This window comes from Colobus angolensis, unplaced genomic scaffold (assembly GCF_000951035.1).
Source record: "Colobus angolensis palliatus isolate OR3802 unplaced genomic scaffold, Cang.pa_1.0 Scaffold163, whole genome shotgun sequence".
Lineage (NCBI taxonomy): Eukaryota > Metazoa > Chordata > Mammalia > Primates > Cercopithecidae > Colobus > Colobus angolensis.
Genome location: NW_012114744.1, coordinates 6,933,954 through 6,955,101, shown reverse-complemented (window position 1 = coordinate 6,955,101; position 21,148 = coordinate 6,933,954). Strand labels below are relative to the sequence as shown.

Genomic DNA, 21,148 nt, shown 5'->3' with positions numbered 1-21,148 from the left:
AAAGCTGTGTATCCTCTTTCTAGTAAAGTACCTATACAAACAATGTTATGCTTTTGTTCGTTTTGTGTGTGGTTTTTGTTTTTTTTTTTTTTTTTGAGACAGGGTGTTGCTGTGTCACCCAGACTGGAGTGCAGTGGTGTGATCTCAGCTCACTGAAACCTCCACCTCTTGGCCTCAAAGCAGTCCTCCTGTCTCAGCTTCCTGAGTAGCTAGGACTACAGGCATATGCCACCAAGCTCAGCTGATTTTTAAATTTTTTTGTTGAGATGAAGTCTCACTATATTGCCCAGGCCGGTTTCAAGCTTCTGGGCTCAAGCAAGCCCCAGCCCTGACCTCCCAAGGTGCTGGGATTACAGATGTGATTCACTGTGCTCAGCCCATACAAACAATTTTACATACACTTAGGGAGTCCAGAAACCTCCCATGCATAAACTCCTTAAGTTTATGCATGGACCCCAGAATAAGGTTTTTCAGGATCTCAGTTGTTCAAATCTGAGAGATCTCTAAATTTCTTACTTCATAAGTCATGCTTTAACATGACTTTGCTATGATATTTTTCACTTAGCCCCAGAAATATCAGTACAAAAGACACAGGATAAATCAGGAATGGGAAATTGTAAGTTGATGCTGGGATTATATGAAGGGACAAACTTAACAGTTTTTAAACTCTTAATAAGATTTGTCTGTCTTTTGGATTACATTGGAAATTATTGCTTTACAGATACTTCATGTTTTATAATATTACTTTTAGAGATGATCAAGATGGTTATTCAGTCATTTTTTAAAAACCTCAACCCTTTCTTTTCCTTCAGATGTGGCACCATTTATTGAGTTTCTGAAGGCCATACAAGATGGAACAATAGTTTTAATGGGAACATATGATGATGGAGCAACCAAGTATGTGAACTTGAAACTTTACAGAACTTTTTGGAGCTATAATTTGTAATTATGAAAGCAATACATTTTCATTAAAAAAAAAAATCTAACATAGAGCAAAGTAATCAAATACCAGATAAACACAACTAACTTTTTTTTTTTTTTTAACTTTGCCGCCTCCCTGGTTTTCTGTATAAACGTTTATCACACATATATTGTCATGAAATTAGAATCACATCTTATATAACATTTTTTATACTTTCATGTTCTGCTTTTTAACATTCTGAAATTGTTTTTCCTGGCATTAATATTCTTCAGTAGCACTTTTATGGTTCATCAGCAGTTGTGGGCTCACCTTTATTTAAAAGTTTCCCTATTATTATGTCATTAGGATAAATTTCAAGAAATTGAGCTAATTGTCAAAGATACAAGTGTGTTATATTTTAAATAAGCTTAATAAATAATACTTTTTTAGCTTTTTCTTAAAATAGTATATGTTGTAAAAATTTGGAAAATACAGAAAAGCGCAGAGACCAAGTTCCAGTCCATCTCACTACCCACTGTAAACATTGATATTTTAGTTTCCATTCCAGATGACTTAACACACGTGTTTTTTTGGTTTTAACTATTTAGAATGCTAGTATTTATAGCACATCTCTTCAGTTACGTGGTGAATATTTCCGCTTATTATTAAATATTCTTTATAAAAAATTGTTTATGTCTGCCTAGTCTGGTTTTTAAAATGTCATAATTTATAACCTGTTTAATGGGCTGCCTATTGCTGGACCCAGGCTAGTTCCAGTTTTCATACTTAGCAAAATATACTGTCTTAGAAAAGTTTAAACAGTCCATATCTATTTCTTTAAGGTAGACTTTTTTTTTAAGTGGAAATGATCAATTAAAGGATGTGCCACATGTTTTTAAAAATGGATTTTTAAAAATTTTTTACCAATTTTATATTTTTCTCAGAAGTTCCATGGCACCGATTGTTAATTTTTTTAAGTTTCTATTTTAAGAGTTTGAAAAGGTATCTTAGTTTACTATGCCTTTATTATTGAGATTGGATTTTTTTCGCAAGTGTTTTTTTTTTTTTTAACCTTTTATGTAAATTGTCTTTTGACCATTCAACTTGGCCTGTATTGACTTGTAAGACTCCTTTATGTTTTAAGGATATTAACCATTTCTAATGTAAAAATAAATGTATTTATTGTACATTATTTGCTTTTGTGTTAGTGTAGGGTGCCTTTTGAATTTTAGAATTTTAGACTAATGCCTATATAGTCTATGGATTTTTCTGTCAGTCTGATCTACTTGTATACTTGAGAAGTATTTTTCCACCTCCAGATTAGATACTTAGATTTTTCTCTTCCAGTGATTTCATTGTTTTCATGTATTTTTAAAAACCCCTTTGTAATTTCCCCATGACATACAATGCCTATGTTCCTATGTAGATGTGGCTTTATCTCCGGGATTTCTGTTCTGTTCCATTCACTTGACCTATTTATCTCTGTTCCAAAAAGACATTATTTCAAGTATTTTAAAATTGTTTTATAAAAGTAATTATACTTCATGCCTCTCTGGTTGAGATTAAATCCCCTTTAATGTTCTTCTTTCTAGAAAAAAATAATTTTTTTCTCTGACTTTTCTTAAGATGACTTATCAAGGATAAAAAACATCCTTTATAGAGCTTAATTGACAGAGCCTTAATACTACAAGATTTATACAGAAATGTGCCATGTCTTTTTAATGTATTGATTTTTATAAATGTATTATTTTATAGCTACATTATCACAGATTTACATGAAGAAAACAGTGCTACTTTATAAATGGTTGTAAGCTGAAGTAATTTCATTGACATTGTGCATTTTATCTGGTTCAACTAAGAATGTATTAAATCCATACATTGAAGGTTAACATAAAACTTGCCTATTCAAGCATTTTCATCCATTTAAATAGAATGGAACATGATGTAATTAGGCTCTCATCAGAAAACAGGTAGCTAACTATTTGCTTTTGCTGAGAGAATAGGCTATTATGTGTAAAATTTGAAGTTTTAACATTAAAAAGAAAACGCCCCACTTTTCTGAATTGACAAACATGACCTCCTTTTTTCACCAGATTATTTTGTTATACCTAATGGGAATCAGAATTGCTCCCCTTAATCTGCTAATATGCTAATAATAAATTGTAACCACAACGAAGAACTAGGGGAGGAATGATGTTTACTTTTTAACTGCTATTTTTTGGTGCCCATTAAATGCACCAAAAGCAACTTTGGAAGAGACAGTTCAACCTCTAGGGCAAAAGGAAAAATCTAAACTTTAATTTCTTTACATTTGGTCACTTGGTCAATATATGATTCATCTTCTGTGAATTTAAATGAATTGAGTTGTATGAGTTTGGGGCACATGAATTTATATTTCAAATATTTCCTTTTTCTAAATACTGGTAAAAGAAATTGTAAGCGTCATATCTTTTATACTGAAACGGACAACATCCTTATGAAAAGCAATCTACATCTATTATATATATATACCTTTTATCTTGGCAGGTGTCTGATTGTGGCACATTTGCAGTGATTTACCAGTTGTGTTATATACCCTGTCTTACATATGAATAGAAATGTTGCTTACTGCTGCTGATGTATTATGGCTTTTCCTTATTTAAGGCCATTGAATTTTACCTCATTTTCTTCCCCTTATACTCAAGAAAGTTAAGTGTGTAAATGGAATGTCCCAGCTCTGTCCAAGAGAGAAAGTTGGGTGGCATGTTGACCAGAGAAAGCAGTACCTAGCTCTCTCTCTCTCGTCGTCTCTTATCCTAGTTTCTTTTAATCATGATGAGCCCATTTTGCAGTGCTGTGAACTTCAGCAGATTAACTAGGACTAATCTTCATCACATTATTTCCCAGAGTGTGTTTGGTAGAACCCCGGTCCTTTACAAGTACATGTAATGGTCAAAGAAGTTTGAGGATGGTGCCTTATATTGTACACCTTTTCGGGATTCACAGTGAATGGCTCTGAAGTTCTGCCCTAAAGAAACTTGTTTTCCTTTGTTAATCATGGTGTTTCTTGGTTCTATGAAGCCCATTTAAAAAACAAGATAGAGAAAAACTTACATCTAAGAAAACTTACACTTCAGGGAGTACAGTTATCTAATGATGCCTACTTTCCACCCCGACCCTTACTAAAATAAGTTGTTCTTTGTAAAGGAGATAAGGGTTTGAATGAGCAAGCTAAACTTGCCAATTGTATTCTTCCTTTTGGAGAGAATACTCTATGACATGTTATGCCTAAGTGAAGGGCTTCAATATGAATGTCTTGGAGTAAGAAGGGATCTTAAAGGTCACCTAAAGCAGCATTGGAGCCTGGGCAAGATTCCCTTGTTCTCTATGAATACCTCTACTTAACGCCCTACCTACTTAATGTGTCAGTACCCTTTTATTTCTCCATTTGAAATAGATCAAAACAAAATATTCACAAGACAATGTTATGTTCTCGGAGTGGTCTCCCTCTAAATTCTGCCTGATGTTCTTTAATTTGGATAGATAGAACAACAAAACAGTAAGTGTATTCCCCAAATCATTTGATACTTCAGGTATTTGAAGCTAACTGGTATTTTTCTTTTAGTTTTCTCGTTTTCCGGCTTAATACACAGGCTCTTTTAACTTTTTATCATGTATAGCTTCTAATTTGTTTCATCCTCCTGGCTGGATTTCTCAGGCATTCTCTAGTTGATTATTGTCTCTCTTAAAATGAATGCACCACATCAAACACAGGGTTCCAGATGTGGTCTGGCCAGTACAAGGTACAATGCAGATGCTAGCTTACCATGTTTTAGAGATTACATTTCTTTGAATATTCATGCAGACTAGAATTGTATTAGTTTTCTTTAAACAGTCACATTACATTTTTGGCTCGTGAGTTTTTGGTCAAGTTAAATTCTCAGATCTTTTTATTTGATCTCAGGCTTTTTTTTTTCCTAAACCACTGTCAGATCAGGTCTTCCTCTTCATTCAGAACTTGATTTTGTTTAATCTAAATGAAGGCCTTTATTTTCATTTATCCTTGTTAAATTTAATTTTGCTGATTTAGGCCCACTTGGTCTTGATTCTGACATTCGTCCTGTGAAGTTTCCATGATCCAGGCTTTGTACTCTCTCCAAAGTCATGCTTATGTCTAAATATAAGTCATTGATAAAAATGTTTACCAAGGGTGGTGTGCCACCCTGCTAGAGGCTTCCTCCAAGGGATGCATCTTTTAATCAACTGCAGAAACTACTTTTCAGACAGCTGCCAGTGTACCCTACTAGGAATACCATCCAGCTGCTATTTCATTATTTTATTCATAGAGGTTATTTTCTGAGACTATCATATGCTCACTTGAAATTCACGGACTGTGCTAATTACAATATCCTGATCTATTGCCTGAAAACCTCTTCAAAAGCTGAAATAGTTGAGATGACGTTAACTTGGCTTTACTTATTTCCCTGTCCTTCCCACTAGTTTCCCTTTGTTCCCCTTTCTTTCCTTATTGCTTTTTAATGCTCGCAGGATCTTCTTGTCATCCCTTCAAGGATTTTGGTAGGAATTTACATTAGTTTTATTGGACCATTATTTCTGAAATTTTCTTGCCTTTTTTGAAAACGGGGATATTTTACTTTTAATGTCTTAGCATCTCTCATTTTCCATGATGCTTCTGAAATAACTGACACTACCTTGATGATTATTTCAACAAGTTCCTTTACAATCTAAAAGTGTGGAGCTGGGGAGGGGGTTTACAGGACTGGAGGCTTAAATTTACTTTAGAGCACTTATATGGACTCCTTGAGCTACTATTCCCTTTTTATGTTGATCAAAGAATGTTTGCCTCCCTGGAAAAGATAGTCATGCTTTGATCTGATGATACATCGTTCTGGTGAAACAGTGAGTCCCTTTGTTATTCACACTTAGCAGAAGCTGTTTCTGTGTCTTTTAATAATTTTATGAGTTTCATCTCATTCTGAGCACTACAGGTCTTCCTGGTGAGTAGTATTAAAAATGTTGTCATTAGTAATGTGGTTTGCTTTGTATTTTTGCACACTTCCTTTCATAAGTTTGAGCCCATCATAAAACATTCCTCTACGGTAGCACTAATTTAGAAACTATGCTCCATTTTTTTCTGGGAGTGTTAGCAATTGTATAGTGAAAATTACAGAGTTTTTCTGTTTGTTTTTAAAGAGTCGTATTCCCTCATAGAAATTTCTAATCTGAACTTTGTATAATATGTTCTCTCTAAAGTCTAGGCTGGGTCGCCATTTCTGCCTTAGCATTTCTTACTCTTCGACGCCCTGAGGTAATATGGTGATTTTCTTCCAGAGTTTCTGACATTTCTCCTTCCCAACTTGTTCTTCCCTATTAATCAGAATTGAGCCGTTAATATTGTCCTTCTTGCTTTCTGTGCTTCCAGAAAGGCAGCATTGGCTTGGTTTGATGGTGCAACTGTAGGACTGTCCGATGAGCCTCCTTTCCCAGCAAGGATTGAGGCAGAACCCACAGACTCCTGTGTCCAGTTCTCACTTCCTCCCTTTCTAGTGTAGATTGCCTCTGGGCAGCGTTAGATTGTCTTCCAGCAAAACCTGATACCGTTCTCAAACTCAGGGTGCTCCTATGTGGAATAAAAAGCTTGTACCTCCAGCCTTTATGCTATATAAAAATGTATTTGCTGCCCTGACTTTTTTAAAAAAGGGGCATTTTGACATTTCCTGTCTATTCAATTAAATACTGGCTATGTTACATGATTTTAAACTTTTGAAATGTAAAGGTTTTTTTTTTTTTTTTACTTAAATAGAAGATATCTAAAAATAATAATAAAATAATCCACCAAATTCTATATAGGCAGATTAGAAAGTGTTCGAAGTCATTGACAAAATCATCTTGTTGTAAAACTCTAATTAGATATACACAGGGCTATGTGTTAGATGTCCCCCAAATCACCCCCAGTTTTGACAGTTCTCCAGTAGGTCTCATGGCTGTGATTTGTTAAAGCAAAAATACACAAAGCAAAATCAGCAAAGGGAAAAGGTACATGGGACAAAGTCTAGGGGGAGAAAAGGAGTCTTCTCCCAAGTGGAGTCACACAGGACATGCTTAATTCTTCCAACAACCAGTTAGGACAACACACGGGAAATGTTGCCTGCAAGGAAGCTTATTAGGGACTCAATGCCCAGGGATTTTATTAGGGGCTGGTCATGTAGGCACCCTCTGCCTAACCTGTTCCAAAATACCAGACTCCCAGAGAGAAAACAAGTGTTCAGCATAAATTGCATTGTTTTTGCCCACAGTTTAGACACAGTGAACCATTCTTAACAGTTTTGAAAATGATAGGAGCCCTCCCCAAATCCAAGTGGCCAGATGCCAGCCAGGGGTCAGTCTTGCTAGTAGGCCTTTCTAAACTCAGGCCTGCTATGTTAATGCGTATCTGCACAGGATCTCATTATCTTCTAATGGAAAAGCAAGGAAAAAGATTAATGGAGTTAAAACATAAAGCTCAGTCTTTAAGTTTCTCCTAGATCTCTGGCTTGATTGTAAGTCAGCTTGGTTTATTTATACAGATCATAATGGTCACTTCTGAAATTCAGGAGTACAAAAATCAGAATGCCTGACTGCCCTTCAACATATTTCTTAGTTGTTGCAAAATTCTTGGATAAGATTTTACTTTTGGCAGGGGGCTAGACCTGCATTTGGACAACCTCCTACTTTGCAGGGAGTTTTTCCTGTATAAAGCAATCTCTTAACATTTGTGAACTTCACATTTATTATTTCCGCTGTTTATGAGCCACCCTAAAGGCCTGCGAGGTGTCAGTTATAATTTTTTTGAGATGTAAATGTGAATGGAACCCCAAAGCCTCTCTGCAGGAGGCAGTCCACTTAGCTGACCACTGAGCCTACTGCCTGTGCTCTGCACATTTCAATACTATTTATTCTTGTTACAGCAGCAAAACTCATTGCTAGTGCTGATGATGCAAGTGTGGACTTGTATAAGATAATTAGAAATAGAACATTTGAATAAACTACACAACTGGAATTTGACAGTCTTTTAGATCCTTGGCATCCCAGTAGCATTTGGAAACAAGAAAACAAGGTTCAGGTGACAATTTGGGGGCATTTCCCTCTAGCACAAAGGTTGCTTATCAAGTGAGCAAACAAGTGAAAAGTGATGGTAACTCATGTAAGGATGGGCACAGGAAACAGCTGCAGAGGAACTGTGGAGGGAAAACCAGCGCATATGCACAGATTTCATGTGAAGTCCTCACAGTCTTCACAGAGGCTGAGATTGGTTCTTCTGCACTGTCATTTCACTTCTTTTTAGTTCACTTGGCTATAAATGTACCACTTTATATAGGAGGTGAATCTGAAAGGCTAAATACTCCACAGGCTATGGCTTATTTTCTTGTTGATTCTAGTGAACTTCCTCGAGGTGGACAGCAGTGCCCAGGCTGTGGCCAAAACAGCTCCACAGACCCCACGGATGTGGTTCACATCAATCACGAAAGTTTAATGATATATGTAGTTCTTTCCTGTTTTATGAAGCTTTTTTTAAAAAACCATGAGTATCCCTTTTTCTTTAGTTAAATGAGAACTGTTCTATGTAGTGTTTCTTTCACTAAGATACTAAAGGAGCTGATACTAGCATGAGAGGTTTGAAAGAACACTGTAGAATGAATAAGTACCTTCCTCACTGACTTTCCTGCTGTTTGAAAGTATAAAACTTGCCTTGCCTCAGGTTTTAGCAGAACAAACCTCTCTAAGTGACTTATTAGAGCTGTCTTTTGCGCAGTATATAGGACTCAGTGCCAAATAGGTGTACAGGTGGCCCTTAGTTAATTTCTTCTTCTTTTTTTTTTTAAGCTCTCTAGCTAGCATTTATCTACTGAGTTTCTTTTCTCCTTAGAGATAAAGGAAAGAAAATCATTGAACATTAGGATGATCACTTACACAACATTTTTTAGTGACATCTTTCAATTAGTAGTTACCCTAGTGGTTGACTTTTGTCACTGCTCCTCCTCCTGCTAGTAGGCATTTAGCTGCTGTGTGGTTAATATTTTCATTTTTATTAAGTAACCACTTGGCAGTTATCACTGAAGTACAATTTATATCCCTGTTCTCAAAATTCATTTTGTTTTAAATAAAACGTTGTGTTAGAAACATATAGATTTTTGTCAGCATTTACCTTTATTCTGGTCAAATGTAATTTACAGAGAGTTTAGTGGAGATTCAAAAATATTATTAATTTTATAAAAATATTGATTGCTTAAGACCTTGAATTAGCCTGAGTAGACATCTACTAACTGTGGTATCCCTTATTTATTTGATGAGTGTAATTTAAAAAGTTAAATGAAGGTGAATTGTTGTTGTGAAGTAAAAACCTAACAGGTACTTTCTAATAGAATAAACTTAAAATTAATTGTTGGATTTCATGTCTTTTGTCACTAAAGAATTCAACCGGTAGAAATGTTACTCTGTGAAAAAAAGTTACTTTCCAAAATGTTCTGTTATTTAAAGGCTCATTTTGTCTCATGTTTTGTGTTAATATCCTAGTGAATCAGTATTAGCATACAGTACCCTCTGTTTATTGTTGTATTCTTTCTCTCGCTCTTCAAGACTCAATGATGAGGCACGGCGGCTCATTGCTGAATTGGGGAGCACGTCTATTACTAATCTTGGTTTTAGAGACAACTGGGTCTTCTGTGGTGGGAAGGGCATTAAGACAAAAAGCCCTTTTGAACAGGTTAGTGTCTTAGACTCTCAGAATTAACAAAAACAAATTCTATGAAACCTTACGGTACATATTCCCATCCCAGCTATTTGAAAATCAGATAAAGCAGATAGTAAATATATATTTGTCATAAATTCTTGGTAATCAGTTATTTGAAATACTTTTTATCATACTTTTAAATTCAAAACTTAAAAATTCTGCACAGGAATATTTTTTCCTACAGGACAATGCGTTGGAATAGGATTACCTATCTTAAGCCTTCTAGGAAGCTTTAATTATTAAGGATTTTAATTGAGCTTTGGATTTTAGAATCACTTAAGTTTGGAAGTATTTTAGAGCTTAGTAGAATGTAAATGTTAGTTTTTGACTAGCAAGTAATCCTTTAAAAGCATCTGCAATGTATTCTTTCAGCTGTTATTTGAAGGTCTGCCATGTATGTGATACAGCCTGAGAGTCACTCATTTAATATCTTGACCAGTAATTTATATGAACTCATTGTTGACATGAGTATTATTGAAATGAGAATGTGTAAAATGTTACTGCAAATCAGCAGTTTACAAAGGTTTTTTAAACTGTGTATTATTACTGTGTTCCAATAGCACATAAAGAACAATAAGGATACAAACAAATATGAAGGATGGCCTGAAGTTGTAGAAATGGAAGGATGCATCCCCCAGAAGCAAGACTAATGGAAATGTGGAGAGAATTGAAGAAAGCGCACTTTCACTATTAATGGGAGAGCTGTAAATGGCAGAGCTATGTGTAAATATTTTAAGAGCATGCAGCCATCTTGGTGTGTGCATGAGTATTGTCTCTTTTGATATCAGGATTATTTATTGCTAACGTAAATAGATAGCATTGTAAATAGTCATCACAATGATCAAATCACTGAACCATGTCTCTGCACATTTCCCTAAAAGTACAATGTTTAGTCTGCTGTGGTAATACATATTTTAAATTCTAAAAGCATACCCAATGTGTAACTGAACGGATCGTGAAAAATATATTGATATATATACTAGTTGCTGTGAAAATATCATGGAATAATATGGATTTTAGGGTGGATACTTTATTTTCTTTTATACCTCTATATATTGCCTTGTGGTGACATTATCTTTTAAATTAAAAAAGAGATTTGGCTAGTTGTGTGTGTAATGTTACTTTACAGTCCGACTCTCCTGATGTACCTCTTTTCATGATCTTTTTCTTTCCTTCCCAAGAAACTGAGGAATGTTTAATATGAAAACACACATCGGATATGTGAAAAAGCACAACAAAATTCTTAATGTACACAGTAAAGAAGTAAATATGTAAATGTAGATGGCATTTAGGACCACAGCCTGCTGGATTTGTGTTAGCTATTGGAATAACTTGATTTTGTATAAGCTATTTAGAGTGAGGCTGGAGGTGGCAGTTTTACAGAACTGGAGAACCAGGCCAAGTCCCCTCCCCAACCTAATTAGGTCATTCAGGACAGCTAAGTCAGTATATTTAGAGCAATACTAGCATATGTTTTTCTTAATTGTTATCAGCATTGACCAAGTGGTTTGGAAGGAGGCATGCTTTAATATCACAGTAATTTTGATTTGTAAACCAAGAAATTAATCCTGTGTTTATCTAACTTCATAATAGCAGTTATTGCCCAAAGCTATAGTGTCTTATTTACAAAAGTTCTCATTACTGGGTGGACTGATAACATTTAAAAAATAATTGTGTTTGACCCCAAATGACTTTATACCCAATTCTACATAAAAATATAGAAGATCTATCTTTTTTGTTACTTTCAGATGTTCACTAACTCAGTTTTTAAGCAGAAGTTTTCAGGGCATTAAATATATGTTGTGTAATGAAATATCTCAAACTGGAACATAAATTTAGTGATCAAACTGCCATTCATAATGTAAGGCAGCACTTAAATTTCGAACCTAAATTTTAGATGGATTGTATAAAAAAATCCTAAAAGCAGTATCTGTTATTTAGCTGTAAACCAAGTTGGAAGCTATTCAGATAATTTCTTAAATATTGATGAACTTTGGAGTACTGTTTCTTCCTTCAAACTGAATGTAATTCATGAATAAATGCACCTTATATGTTTAAACAATTTTTGTATACTTTTGGGATTTTTGGTGCTTATATGCTAAATCACATTCAGCATGTGTATTTTGACATTTAAAATACTTCTCTCAATTCTGTAAATTAAAGGAATAGTTATTTTACAGTTCCAGGGATTGTGAAATAAATGTCACTTTTTTTTAAATAATGAAAATAAATACTCTTGGTTTTGCTTTGTGAATTTTTTTTTGTATTATCTAGCAAAGTAATACACCTACAGAACTTCACAAAAACTCACACAAGGTTTTTCAAGTATTTATTATACTAACTTGTAAAAAAATTGTTGCTGTGGTTAAAAATAGTAATATCCTCAATGTATCTTAACATGTAAGAAGCTAAGTAGATGGCAGGAAAAGCCCTTTTATTAAGACTGTAAAGGGATAGATTTTCCAGATATATAAAATGTCAAAAGAAGACAAAGATTGGTTATGTAACTGCTGTGGTTTCCTTTTGTCTCAGTTCAATCTTGTATAGATTGTGCCAACTTAACTTGAAAGCAATAACTTTATACTACATTTTCAGATACCTCTTTAAAATCGGTTTTAGACATGAAACAGTGCTCATTTAATGTTAAGAATTTTCTTTGTTAAAATCAAATTAACATTGACATAGTATTTGAAATGGTGCTTATGGGCTTATCGATGCATATTTTTTATTTGTAATCCGATGCTGTCCCAGAATAAGTGTATTGTAATATGAATGTTAAAATTGAACAGAGAAAGCAGGAAAATAAGTGGTATTTGGTAAATTAAAGAAAAATTGAACCAGAGTCTTTATATTCCTGAATTTAATTGGATTAATGTGAAATTTATCATTGTTCTTTCTATATTCGACTTGTTTTTAAGTGAATCAGCTATTTTATAATTTTATGACAGATCAAAGCTGAGTTCATTTAGCCTGTATTGCTGTTTATACTTTAAAAATTTACATAAATTATGGATAACCTGACCAACAAAGTTATAATTTCAGTTTGGTCAACAAACTGTCCCTTAATTGAATGCAAAATGTGCTGTGTTCAGTTAGTAGAGCAATTAAAAGTGGAAATTCATTTAGAATACTTTTTCAAAGGAATATGAGAGAAGTTGCTTGTGTTGATTAGGGAGAAGATTTGCCACTTAAACCTCTTCAATTATTTCAACCTCTTGTACAGCAATAAATCCATGTAAATTTAGAGCTATAGAGTAACAGATTGCACCTTTGCATTCTTCAAAAGGATTCTCTCTTCAGAATGATTTTTCTACCACATACTTGATTTTTGATGATCATATGCTATAACTAGTTAATTTCTATTTCCCTCAAAACTCTCAATTTAAGCCTTTCTCTGCTTCTTGTTGTGATCCTTTTTGTTTTTTTGTTTTTTGTTTTTTGTTTTGAGTTTCCAGTCAAAGGCTAGATGGAGTGAAAAGTAAGCAGGCTTCGAGAGGGAGTGTCAGTCATTTGTTGCTAGACAGCATGAAGAGAGCATCAAAGGATGGTTCAGGCAGCATGGTAAAAGCCCTCCAGGGAATCTAAGAGGCTCTTCTGCCATCAGAACCCTCCTCCAGGCCAGTGAGGGAGCAGACACCTTGAGGGAAGCTATACTGGGGAAACACTTGGAACAGTTAGATATCTCTTCTATGAGTGGTCAGAAAGGAAAAGGGACTGGGAAGTTCTCAGGTTAAAGACAGAAGAGATGTTTCTCTTGGGCTTGTCCCATGGCAGTTTATAAGCAAAGCTAGCATGGGGAAGACATCTTCGCAGTACAACTAGTTCACAGGTGCAACTTGTTGCCATTACTAACCTCACTGTTCAGCTCTGCATCAGTTGTGCCAACCACTGGGGTGCATTTAATATTGAAGGAATCTGAAGCTAAATTGATAAAAGATACTTCCTTTAGTCAGGGAAAATTGACTTGCAACCTGCAAGCTCATAATGTTTCATATAGTCTGCCCATATTTCCTTCACTTGATAGCCAAAGAGAAAAAGGGCTGAGAAACCTTTAAAGAGGAGATAATGCTGTAGCGGGGAGACAGTGTGGCATAGTGGTTAAGAGTGCAGACTTGCCTGAACATTCGTCTCTTCCACTGAACTACTTGAGGACTTTGAGGAAGTCAGTGTCCACCTGTAAAACAGGGATAATACCAGAATGTTTGTGGTGCCTACCAAAGTGCCTGGCACAAAGTACTCATTCAGTGCAACTGCTAGTATTGCTGTTATTAGCCATGTGTCTTACAGGCATCTTAGCCCAAAAGAAGATGTAACAAGTCAGCCTCTCTAGCTTTCCAGTCCCATCATACCCAGCCAGAAGGGAGCCATTAGATGACCTGAGCAGTAAGATCATGGGAGAGGATTCATTCATCTCTTCACCTGAGTTTGACCTCCAAACCTCTAACTTCATATTCTGCCTGCCTTTTCACTTATTACACATTGACACCAACTCCCCTTCATAAGTAGAATTCAGGCTTTTATGTATCTCCAGGTAGCTAGCATTTTAAATGGTTAGTTTATCTCCATGTATTTTGGTGTATTATCTTCAGGTAGCTAGCATTTTAAGTGGTTAGTTTATCTCCATGTATTTTGGTGTATCTTGAGGTAGCTAGCATTTTTAATGGTTCTACTTGATTGCTGGTCTGGCCTTTAGAGGAAAGTATGTGACTTAAGCCAAAGAGGCCGGGAGCCCTTGCTGACCTCTTCTTGTGGCAGCAGCTGGTTGATGAGCCTCACTAGAGAGTGCAGACCTTGATCCCTGCTCCTAATGACCTCACCACCCCAATTCCCACTGCAGGGCAGGGTGGCATCTGATCATGGTGGGGAAGATGCTGGGGCTCAGCTGGCCCTCTCTGATGCAGAACAAAGTCAACAGTGAGGCCAGTGACTTCCCCACCAAATTGTAGCCTCCTGTATGACCCGTGGAATGAGATGGCCGGTTTGGACATCTACCTGTTGAAAAGAATTGCTCTGTTTTCCATAAGTATGTCCCTCAAAGCAGAGGAGACTAATGCTAACCCTTGGGAATCTTTTAGCAAAAAGCCCAGTGTGAGCCTGTGAAGTTCTCTGATTGTAAAACTTCACATGAATTTTGCATTTTTTTTTTTATTATTTACAGATGTTGGTATTAACATGGAAATCTCAAATTATGTTAAATTTCAACTCCAAAAACGACTTAGCTTTTGTGTGCTCTGTTTTTTTGGAAGGCTGGTTACAGAAGTATTATGTGCTCTATTTGGCAAGAACAGAAAGGAATCCCAAGGAGAATGCATTGTGAGTCCAAGCTCTGAGAAGAGGAGAGATTTAAAAGCAAATGATGGTTGGGCTATGGTTAGAAATTTGTTGGGTTAGTGAGTAGAGAAGGCAGTATTCCCTGAGAGCTGTGGTTTTCAGTGGGTAGAAGTAGGAGAGTCAATTGGTGAGGATTTCCTTAAGTGTAAGGAATGAGCAAGAACTGGGCCTTAAGTCCTGCCTCCTCCTTACCTGGGGAGTGCAGCCTGCCCCAAATGGCTTCCTGTTGTCCCTTAGGGAAAGGACTTAAGATTTAAGGTAAGTGAGCTCATCTCTACACTTCTATGGAAATCTGAAACTTCTGACCAAGAATGAGATTGACAGCTAATTCTTGTGGAACTGTTAAGACCTTACAAAAGGGTGTTAAAGTTATATTATGGAAATAGTCTGGATTAGGTTCCCTCTGGTTTTAAAGCACTGGGTCTGTTGGATATAGGCACAGTCACAGGAATTGTGGCAAGTAAAATTTTGAAATCATTCTTATATTTTAAAATACAGTTTCTCAAAAGTTGATGAATTGGGCATTTGGGGAAAGCAAAACAACTTTAAGCCGGTGAAGGAAATAATTTCTCACACTGAGAACTGAAATTTATCTTTCAGTTTGCAAAGTTCCTGTACTCATTAAGTAGGGGATGTGATAGAGAGGATTTATCCCATTCACTTCTGCAGGTTTCCCATTTTGCTATTGTGTCCTATGCTATTTCTTGTCTTGCATAGAACCTTGTTTGCCAGGGAGTTTGAGATAAAACAATGACAGTGGATAGGACTAAGAGAAAGTAAGGATTATGTACTGGCAATACATAGGTAGTTATTGATTTCCATTTTGTATATCTACACCTTTCACTGGTTTCCAGAGAATTTGAGGTATATTTAAATGTACTAGTATATTTGGTGATATTTCTCTCACCAAAGAGTAATTAGGGGCAACAAGTGTTAGGCAGGAATCTAGACCCAACATGGCGGCGTTACCCGGCGTAGCAGGCCTTTTGTTAAAGACTCCCTTCACCCTTGTACACACCCGCAGACTTACATGCGTCAGAGTTCTGGCTGGGCAACCACACTCCTCCATGACCTGCAGCTCACCTGCATTCCACAAGTTTGTAAACAGCAGTTTCGGTTAACAGTTTCCAAAGACCCCTTCCTCGTGACCCTTACTCAACTCCTGCCCTAGTAGTTTCAAGACCCCCCAGGCCCTGTTTGCACGACCAGCTTCCCTACCTCTCAGGCTATAAGAAGCCCCTACCCTCCTCCCTCAGCGCGACTTCCTCGGCCCACGCCTTTGGACCGAGGAACCTCACCTGCAAGCCCTAATAAAAGGCTATTCTCACTGCCGTTTGCCTTGCGTCTTCATTCCCAGTTCGGCTCCAGCCTCAGTTTACCTTTACATTTGGTCCCCCTGACACCACCCATTTCACTGTCCTTGACCTGAAGGATGCCTTCTTTAACATCCCTCTACACCCAGACTGCCACGTTCTGTTTGCTTTTACATTGGAAGATCCAGACACTCGTATTTCTTCCCAGCTGACTTGGACTGTTTTGCCTCAAAGGTTCCATGATAGCGCCCATTTTTTCGGACAGGCACTGGCACAGGATGTTGTCCTCTGTCTCCTGACCCACAGCACACTATTGCAGTATGTTGATGACTTATTACTATGTAGTCCTTCCTAGGAGTGCTCCCTTGCAGATACTGCTACACTTTTAAATTTTCTAGGCGACCAAGGTTATCAGGTTACCCTGGCTAAGGCTCAACTTTGCACCCTTCTGTCACCTACCTAGGCATACTCCTCACACCCACTACAAAAAGCCTCACAGCAGATAGAATAAGCCCCCACTGGTTGCGGTACCCTTACCCAGCCCTTTTAACTCCTCTAACCTAACCCCCTCCTTTCCCCTTCCTGGCTGAACACTACATCAATGAGTCAGGACTAGTAGAAACCAATCTTCTCACTCTAGAAAAGATTCAGGAAAGACTCCACCAGAAAAGCCTTGGATCAAGGCCCTCACTTAGGTGGTGGCAGTCGTTTGTGGCCGGTTAAGTCCTACCATTTCTAAGCCCCTTATTAATCATTGGCTTCTTGCTACTTATAGTTCCCTGTGTCCTCCACTTCATCCAGGACCGCATGAAAGAAGTCTCCCAGGTCACTTTCAATCAGATGCTGCTCCACCCCTATACCCGAGTTCCGACCTCCGAAGAACCCCATGACGACCCATACCAGCAGGAAGCAGCCAGATGAACATGTCACCCCATTTTCTTATTAGAAATACGTCAGAATGTTAGGCAGGAATCTAGACCCAACATGGCGGCGTTACCCGGCATAGCAGGCCTTTTGTTAAAGACTCCCTTCACCCTTGTACACACTCGCAGACTTACATGCGTCAGAGTTCCGGCTGGGCAACCACACTCCCCCATGACCTGCAGCTCACCTGCATTCCACAAGTTCGTAAACAGCAGTTTCGGTTAACAGTTTCCAAAGACCCCTTCCTCGTGACCCTTACTCAACTCCTGCCCTAGTAGTTTCAAGACCCCCCAGGCCCTGTTTGCACGACCAGCTTCCCTACCTCTCAGGCTATAAGAAGCCCCTACCCTCCTCCCTCAGCGCGACTTCCTCGGCCCACGCCTTTGGACGGAGGAACCTCACCCGCAAGCCCTAATAAAAGGCTATTCTCACTGCCATTTGCCTTGTGTCTTCTTCGTTCCCGGTTCGGCTCCAGCCTCAGTTTACCTTTACAACAAGGATCTGCCCTTTCTTCTTGGCTAAACAGGGCCAGGTAAATGTGGGCCATGATCATGGGTGTCAGGTGGTTACTAAAATGTAGAAGGAAAGGCTTCTTGGCATCTGTGGAGTAGAGTTACGGTGATGGTTCTGAATGGCCATCTGACAGGGAAAAAGGCAGCCCTCAGCCACTGCCATTTCTGTCTTTCCAGTTCACATACACGAATCAGATGCTTTTACTTACTCTGCGAATTATAAAGTCACACATGAAACTTTAGTTTGTGTTGACTTGATTCTCCTTTATTACTTTACAAGAGAGGCCACTTTTGCTAGTATGATTTTGTTTCAAAAGGTTTTAATCTGGTGCAAACTACCTCCAGTGGTTTTCCTTTGGATATGAGTGTAAACCATTACAAATAGTAAATTTTAATCCATCTTTTAAAAATAACACCTTATGTAACATTTGGCTGTAAGCGCAACAATAAAAAGGATGTAAGTATTTATTTTATGTCACACTAAATTAGTTTGATCCTTACCCCTAGTTATTTTCTTTTGGAATGGTTGTTAGATTCTTGCACAATCCAACTGTTAGCCACATTGCAATCTAAAATAGAAGTCAGCGTAAGTCACTTTGGGCTTAGTAATCAAGAGGCAGTGTATTTTAATTTTATTTCATAGTAAATTCTAAGATCTCAGCTCTCCCATCACTTCGCTCCCTACTTTTCAACCAAGTTTATATAACCAAACCATGAAGAACATCCTGTAACTTTCATTACATTCATAAATCCCCTAAACTCTTTAAATGGCATATGTTTGTAAACACAGTCTGACAATTTTGATACTGTGAGAAGTGCAATAACAATGTAGTGGTTAAGGGCACAGACATTGAAGCCAGATCACTTTGTGTGACCTTGGGCTGGGAACTTACTGTGTGTCTCAGTTTCCTCGGCTGTAAAATGAAAACCACAATAATGTACCTACTTTAAAAGGTTGTTGTGAAGATTGAATTTTTATATGTATCTCTCTATATATTTTTTACTTAGACTAATACAGGTATATGCTAAGTGCTATGGAAGTATTTGCTAATATTATTTACTCTTTCAAAGTAAATTAGTCCTTTCCTGGTGTATCACTGTGTTCCTTGTCATGCCGTGCCATGTGTCATCATCGTCTTGCCCCCAAGAAATGTCATGATTTATCACATCTGGTCTATAGCAAAATTTAAATTACTTTTAAAAAGGAGACAGTCAACTTTCTTTAAGAAGGGCTTGTCTTGAGGAGTATTTGAGGTTTCTGGAGATAGGATTCAAATTTTTCTTCCCTCAAATCACCTAAGGTAATCAGTGTTCCAGGTCACTACCTGCCTCTAAATAGTGAGTTGAATTTCTCAATCTTTGATGACCTTTGGGAGGTGATGCAAAAAGGATGAACAACTCACCAAATTGCATAGAAATAAATACTTTGATGAGAAGCTTTGCTGTTTCCACCTTTTAAACTAAGTACAAACAAATATCATAGTAGTACTAACAGTCCTGGAGAAAATTAAAATGTGTTTTAAAATCCTTACTGTGCATATCACATGGTTTTAAAGCTGCCAAAACATAAGGTCGCAGCATCTAATGTGTATAATTAAAACTTTATTGTTATTTTTAATATAACTATCATAGTCTCTTAAAATACAGAACAAAATGACTATGATCCAAATTGTGAATAAAGAAATCATGCAGTTGTTTATATTAAAGAGAATTAATGTGTTGTTAATGTTGTATAAAGTACTGTTATCAGGAAAATTATTCAACTTCCTAATCCAGATGTTACAGATAATATCGTTTAATATGTTTTTCTTGACTTCGTTTCAGGATGAATCATTGCCTCTTACCATTGCCTTTATTAGGCAGTTCCAAATTTACAAAGAAGTTGAACTCCTAAATTGAAAAATAATCCACTGGAGCACCTCCCTTCGCCCTTTAACATTATGCAAGGTATTTAAACAAATCAAAGCACTTCGTACCCACATACATAATCCCCAGTGCTTATGGCTTGCTTTGTCTGGGGTGAGCTCCATGTGATACCAAAAACTGTCTCCTAAACAACTCACTAGTACTAAGACATATAATATCTTTGATGCCCAGCACCCAGGTACTCCTTACTGTAACATAACACCCTGGTTTCCTTTAGGAAAACCACTCCCCTCTGTATTCTCACGCTGTGTAATTTTAGTTCCGGGGAATCCCACTTCCACTTCCAGGGTCATGATGGCCTTAAAATGGATCAATGTAGCTACGGCTTACCCAAAACTCCCAATGGTCATGGTGATTTTTTCAGAGAGGCACATTTAATCAATTAGAACCATTGAGACTCAGAAGACCTTTGCTGAACCCTCTGAGAAGGAAAAGGTTTTCTTTCCATCTGTGTGAGCAAACCAGGAAAGAACCTCTTTTCTTGAGGATGGGACCCCTCTTTCCTTAGAATGAGTGATAGGTAGGAGAATGTGAGGTCTGGAAGCATTGCAGCCATATTGCTAAGAAAAGTAGAGAGCCGGGAGATGTTGGGGGTGGGAGAGTTTGGAAGAGGTTGGGACACAGCACTGCGTAGACCCTGAAGTAGAAGACTTGGCTAGTAGCCAGCCTAAAGAGATAGAGAGACCTGAGCCCAGGGAATATGGTGTGAACTTATGGATCAAGCTTCCCCTGAACCAGTCACAAATTTGGAGTTTTTAGTTACTGAGTCAACACATTTAATGTTTAAATCAGTCTGGGTTGAGTTTTCCATTACTTGCAACATAAGGGGCCCTAGTGAATGCAGGCAATGTGGTTTAGACTAGATAGGAGACACTGGGTCCCAGAATTGTGTTCCCAGGAGCACCATGGTGCTACCTCTACCATGACTGGGAGTGGGATGGAAATGGGCTAAGAGCAGGCTGTCAGCCAATAAGACAGGTGATGGCCGGGCACCGTAGCTCACACCTGTAATCCCAACACTTTGAGAGGCCAGGGTGGGTGGATCACTTGAGATCAAGAGTTTCAGATCAGCCTGGCCAACATGGTGAAACTCCGTCTCTACTAAAAATACAAAAATTAGCTAGTCGTGGTGGCACATGCCTGTAATCCCAGCTACTTGGGAGGCTGAAGCAGGACAATTGCTTGAACCCAGAAGGCAGATGTTGCAGTGAGCCAAGATCGGGCCACTGCACTCCAGCCTGAGTAACAGAATGAGACTGTCTTAAAAAAAAGAAAATGAAAAAGACCGGTGAGAAATATAAGGATGGCTTCCATGGTGATACCAAAGGTAAGAAGAAAAGAAGAACCCAAAGATACAGGTTTGGAGTTAGGAAGAGTTTTTGCTTAGGCATCCCAGAGAGAGGTGCCAGAATTAGCATCACTGTTTTAAAGGAATGGCTGAACAGTAATCAAGTGTTTGTAAATTAAAGGC

General features: G+C 37.5%; 1 protein-coding gene across 3 annotated transcripts in view; it reads left to right on the top strand.

The window, feature by feature from the left end:
* FAM3C (family with sequence similarity 3, member C) overlaps positions 1-11,925 on the top strand; it is a 47,457-nt gene extending 35,532 nt beyond the window's left edge. For all 3 annotated transcript variants that reach the window (XM_011937395.1, XM_011937397.1, XM_011937396.1), the window contains 3 exons: positions 813-897; positions 9,518-9,644; positions 10,232-11,925. In XM_011937395.1, coding sequence (XP_011792785.1) covers positions 813-897; positions 9,518-9,644; positions 10,232-10,321 — 302 coding nt within the window. In that variant the 3' untranslated portion in view covers positions 10,322-11,925. The remainder of the gene's footprint in view (positions 1-812; positions 898-9,517; positions 9,645-10,231) is intronic.
* The last annotated feature ends 9,223 nt before the right edge of the window (positions 11,926-21,148 follow it).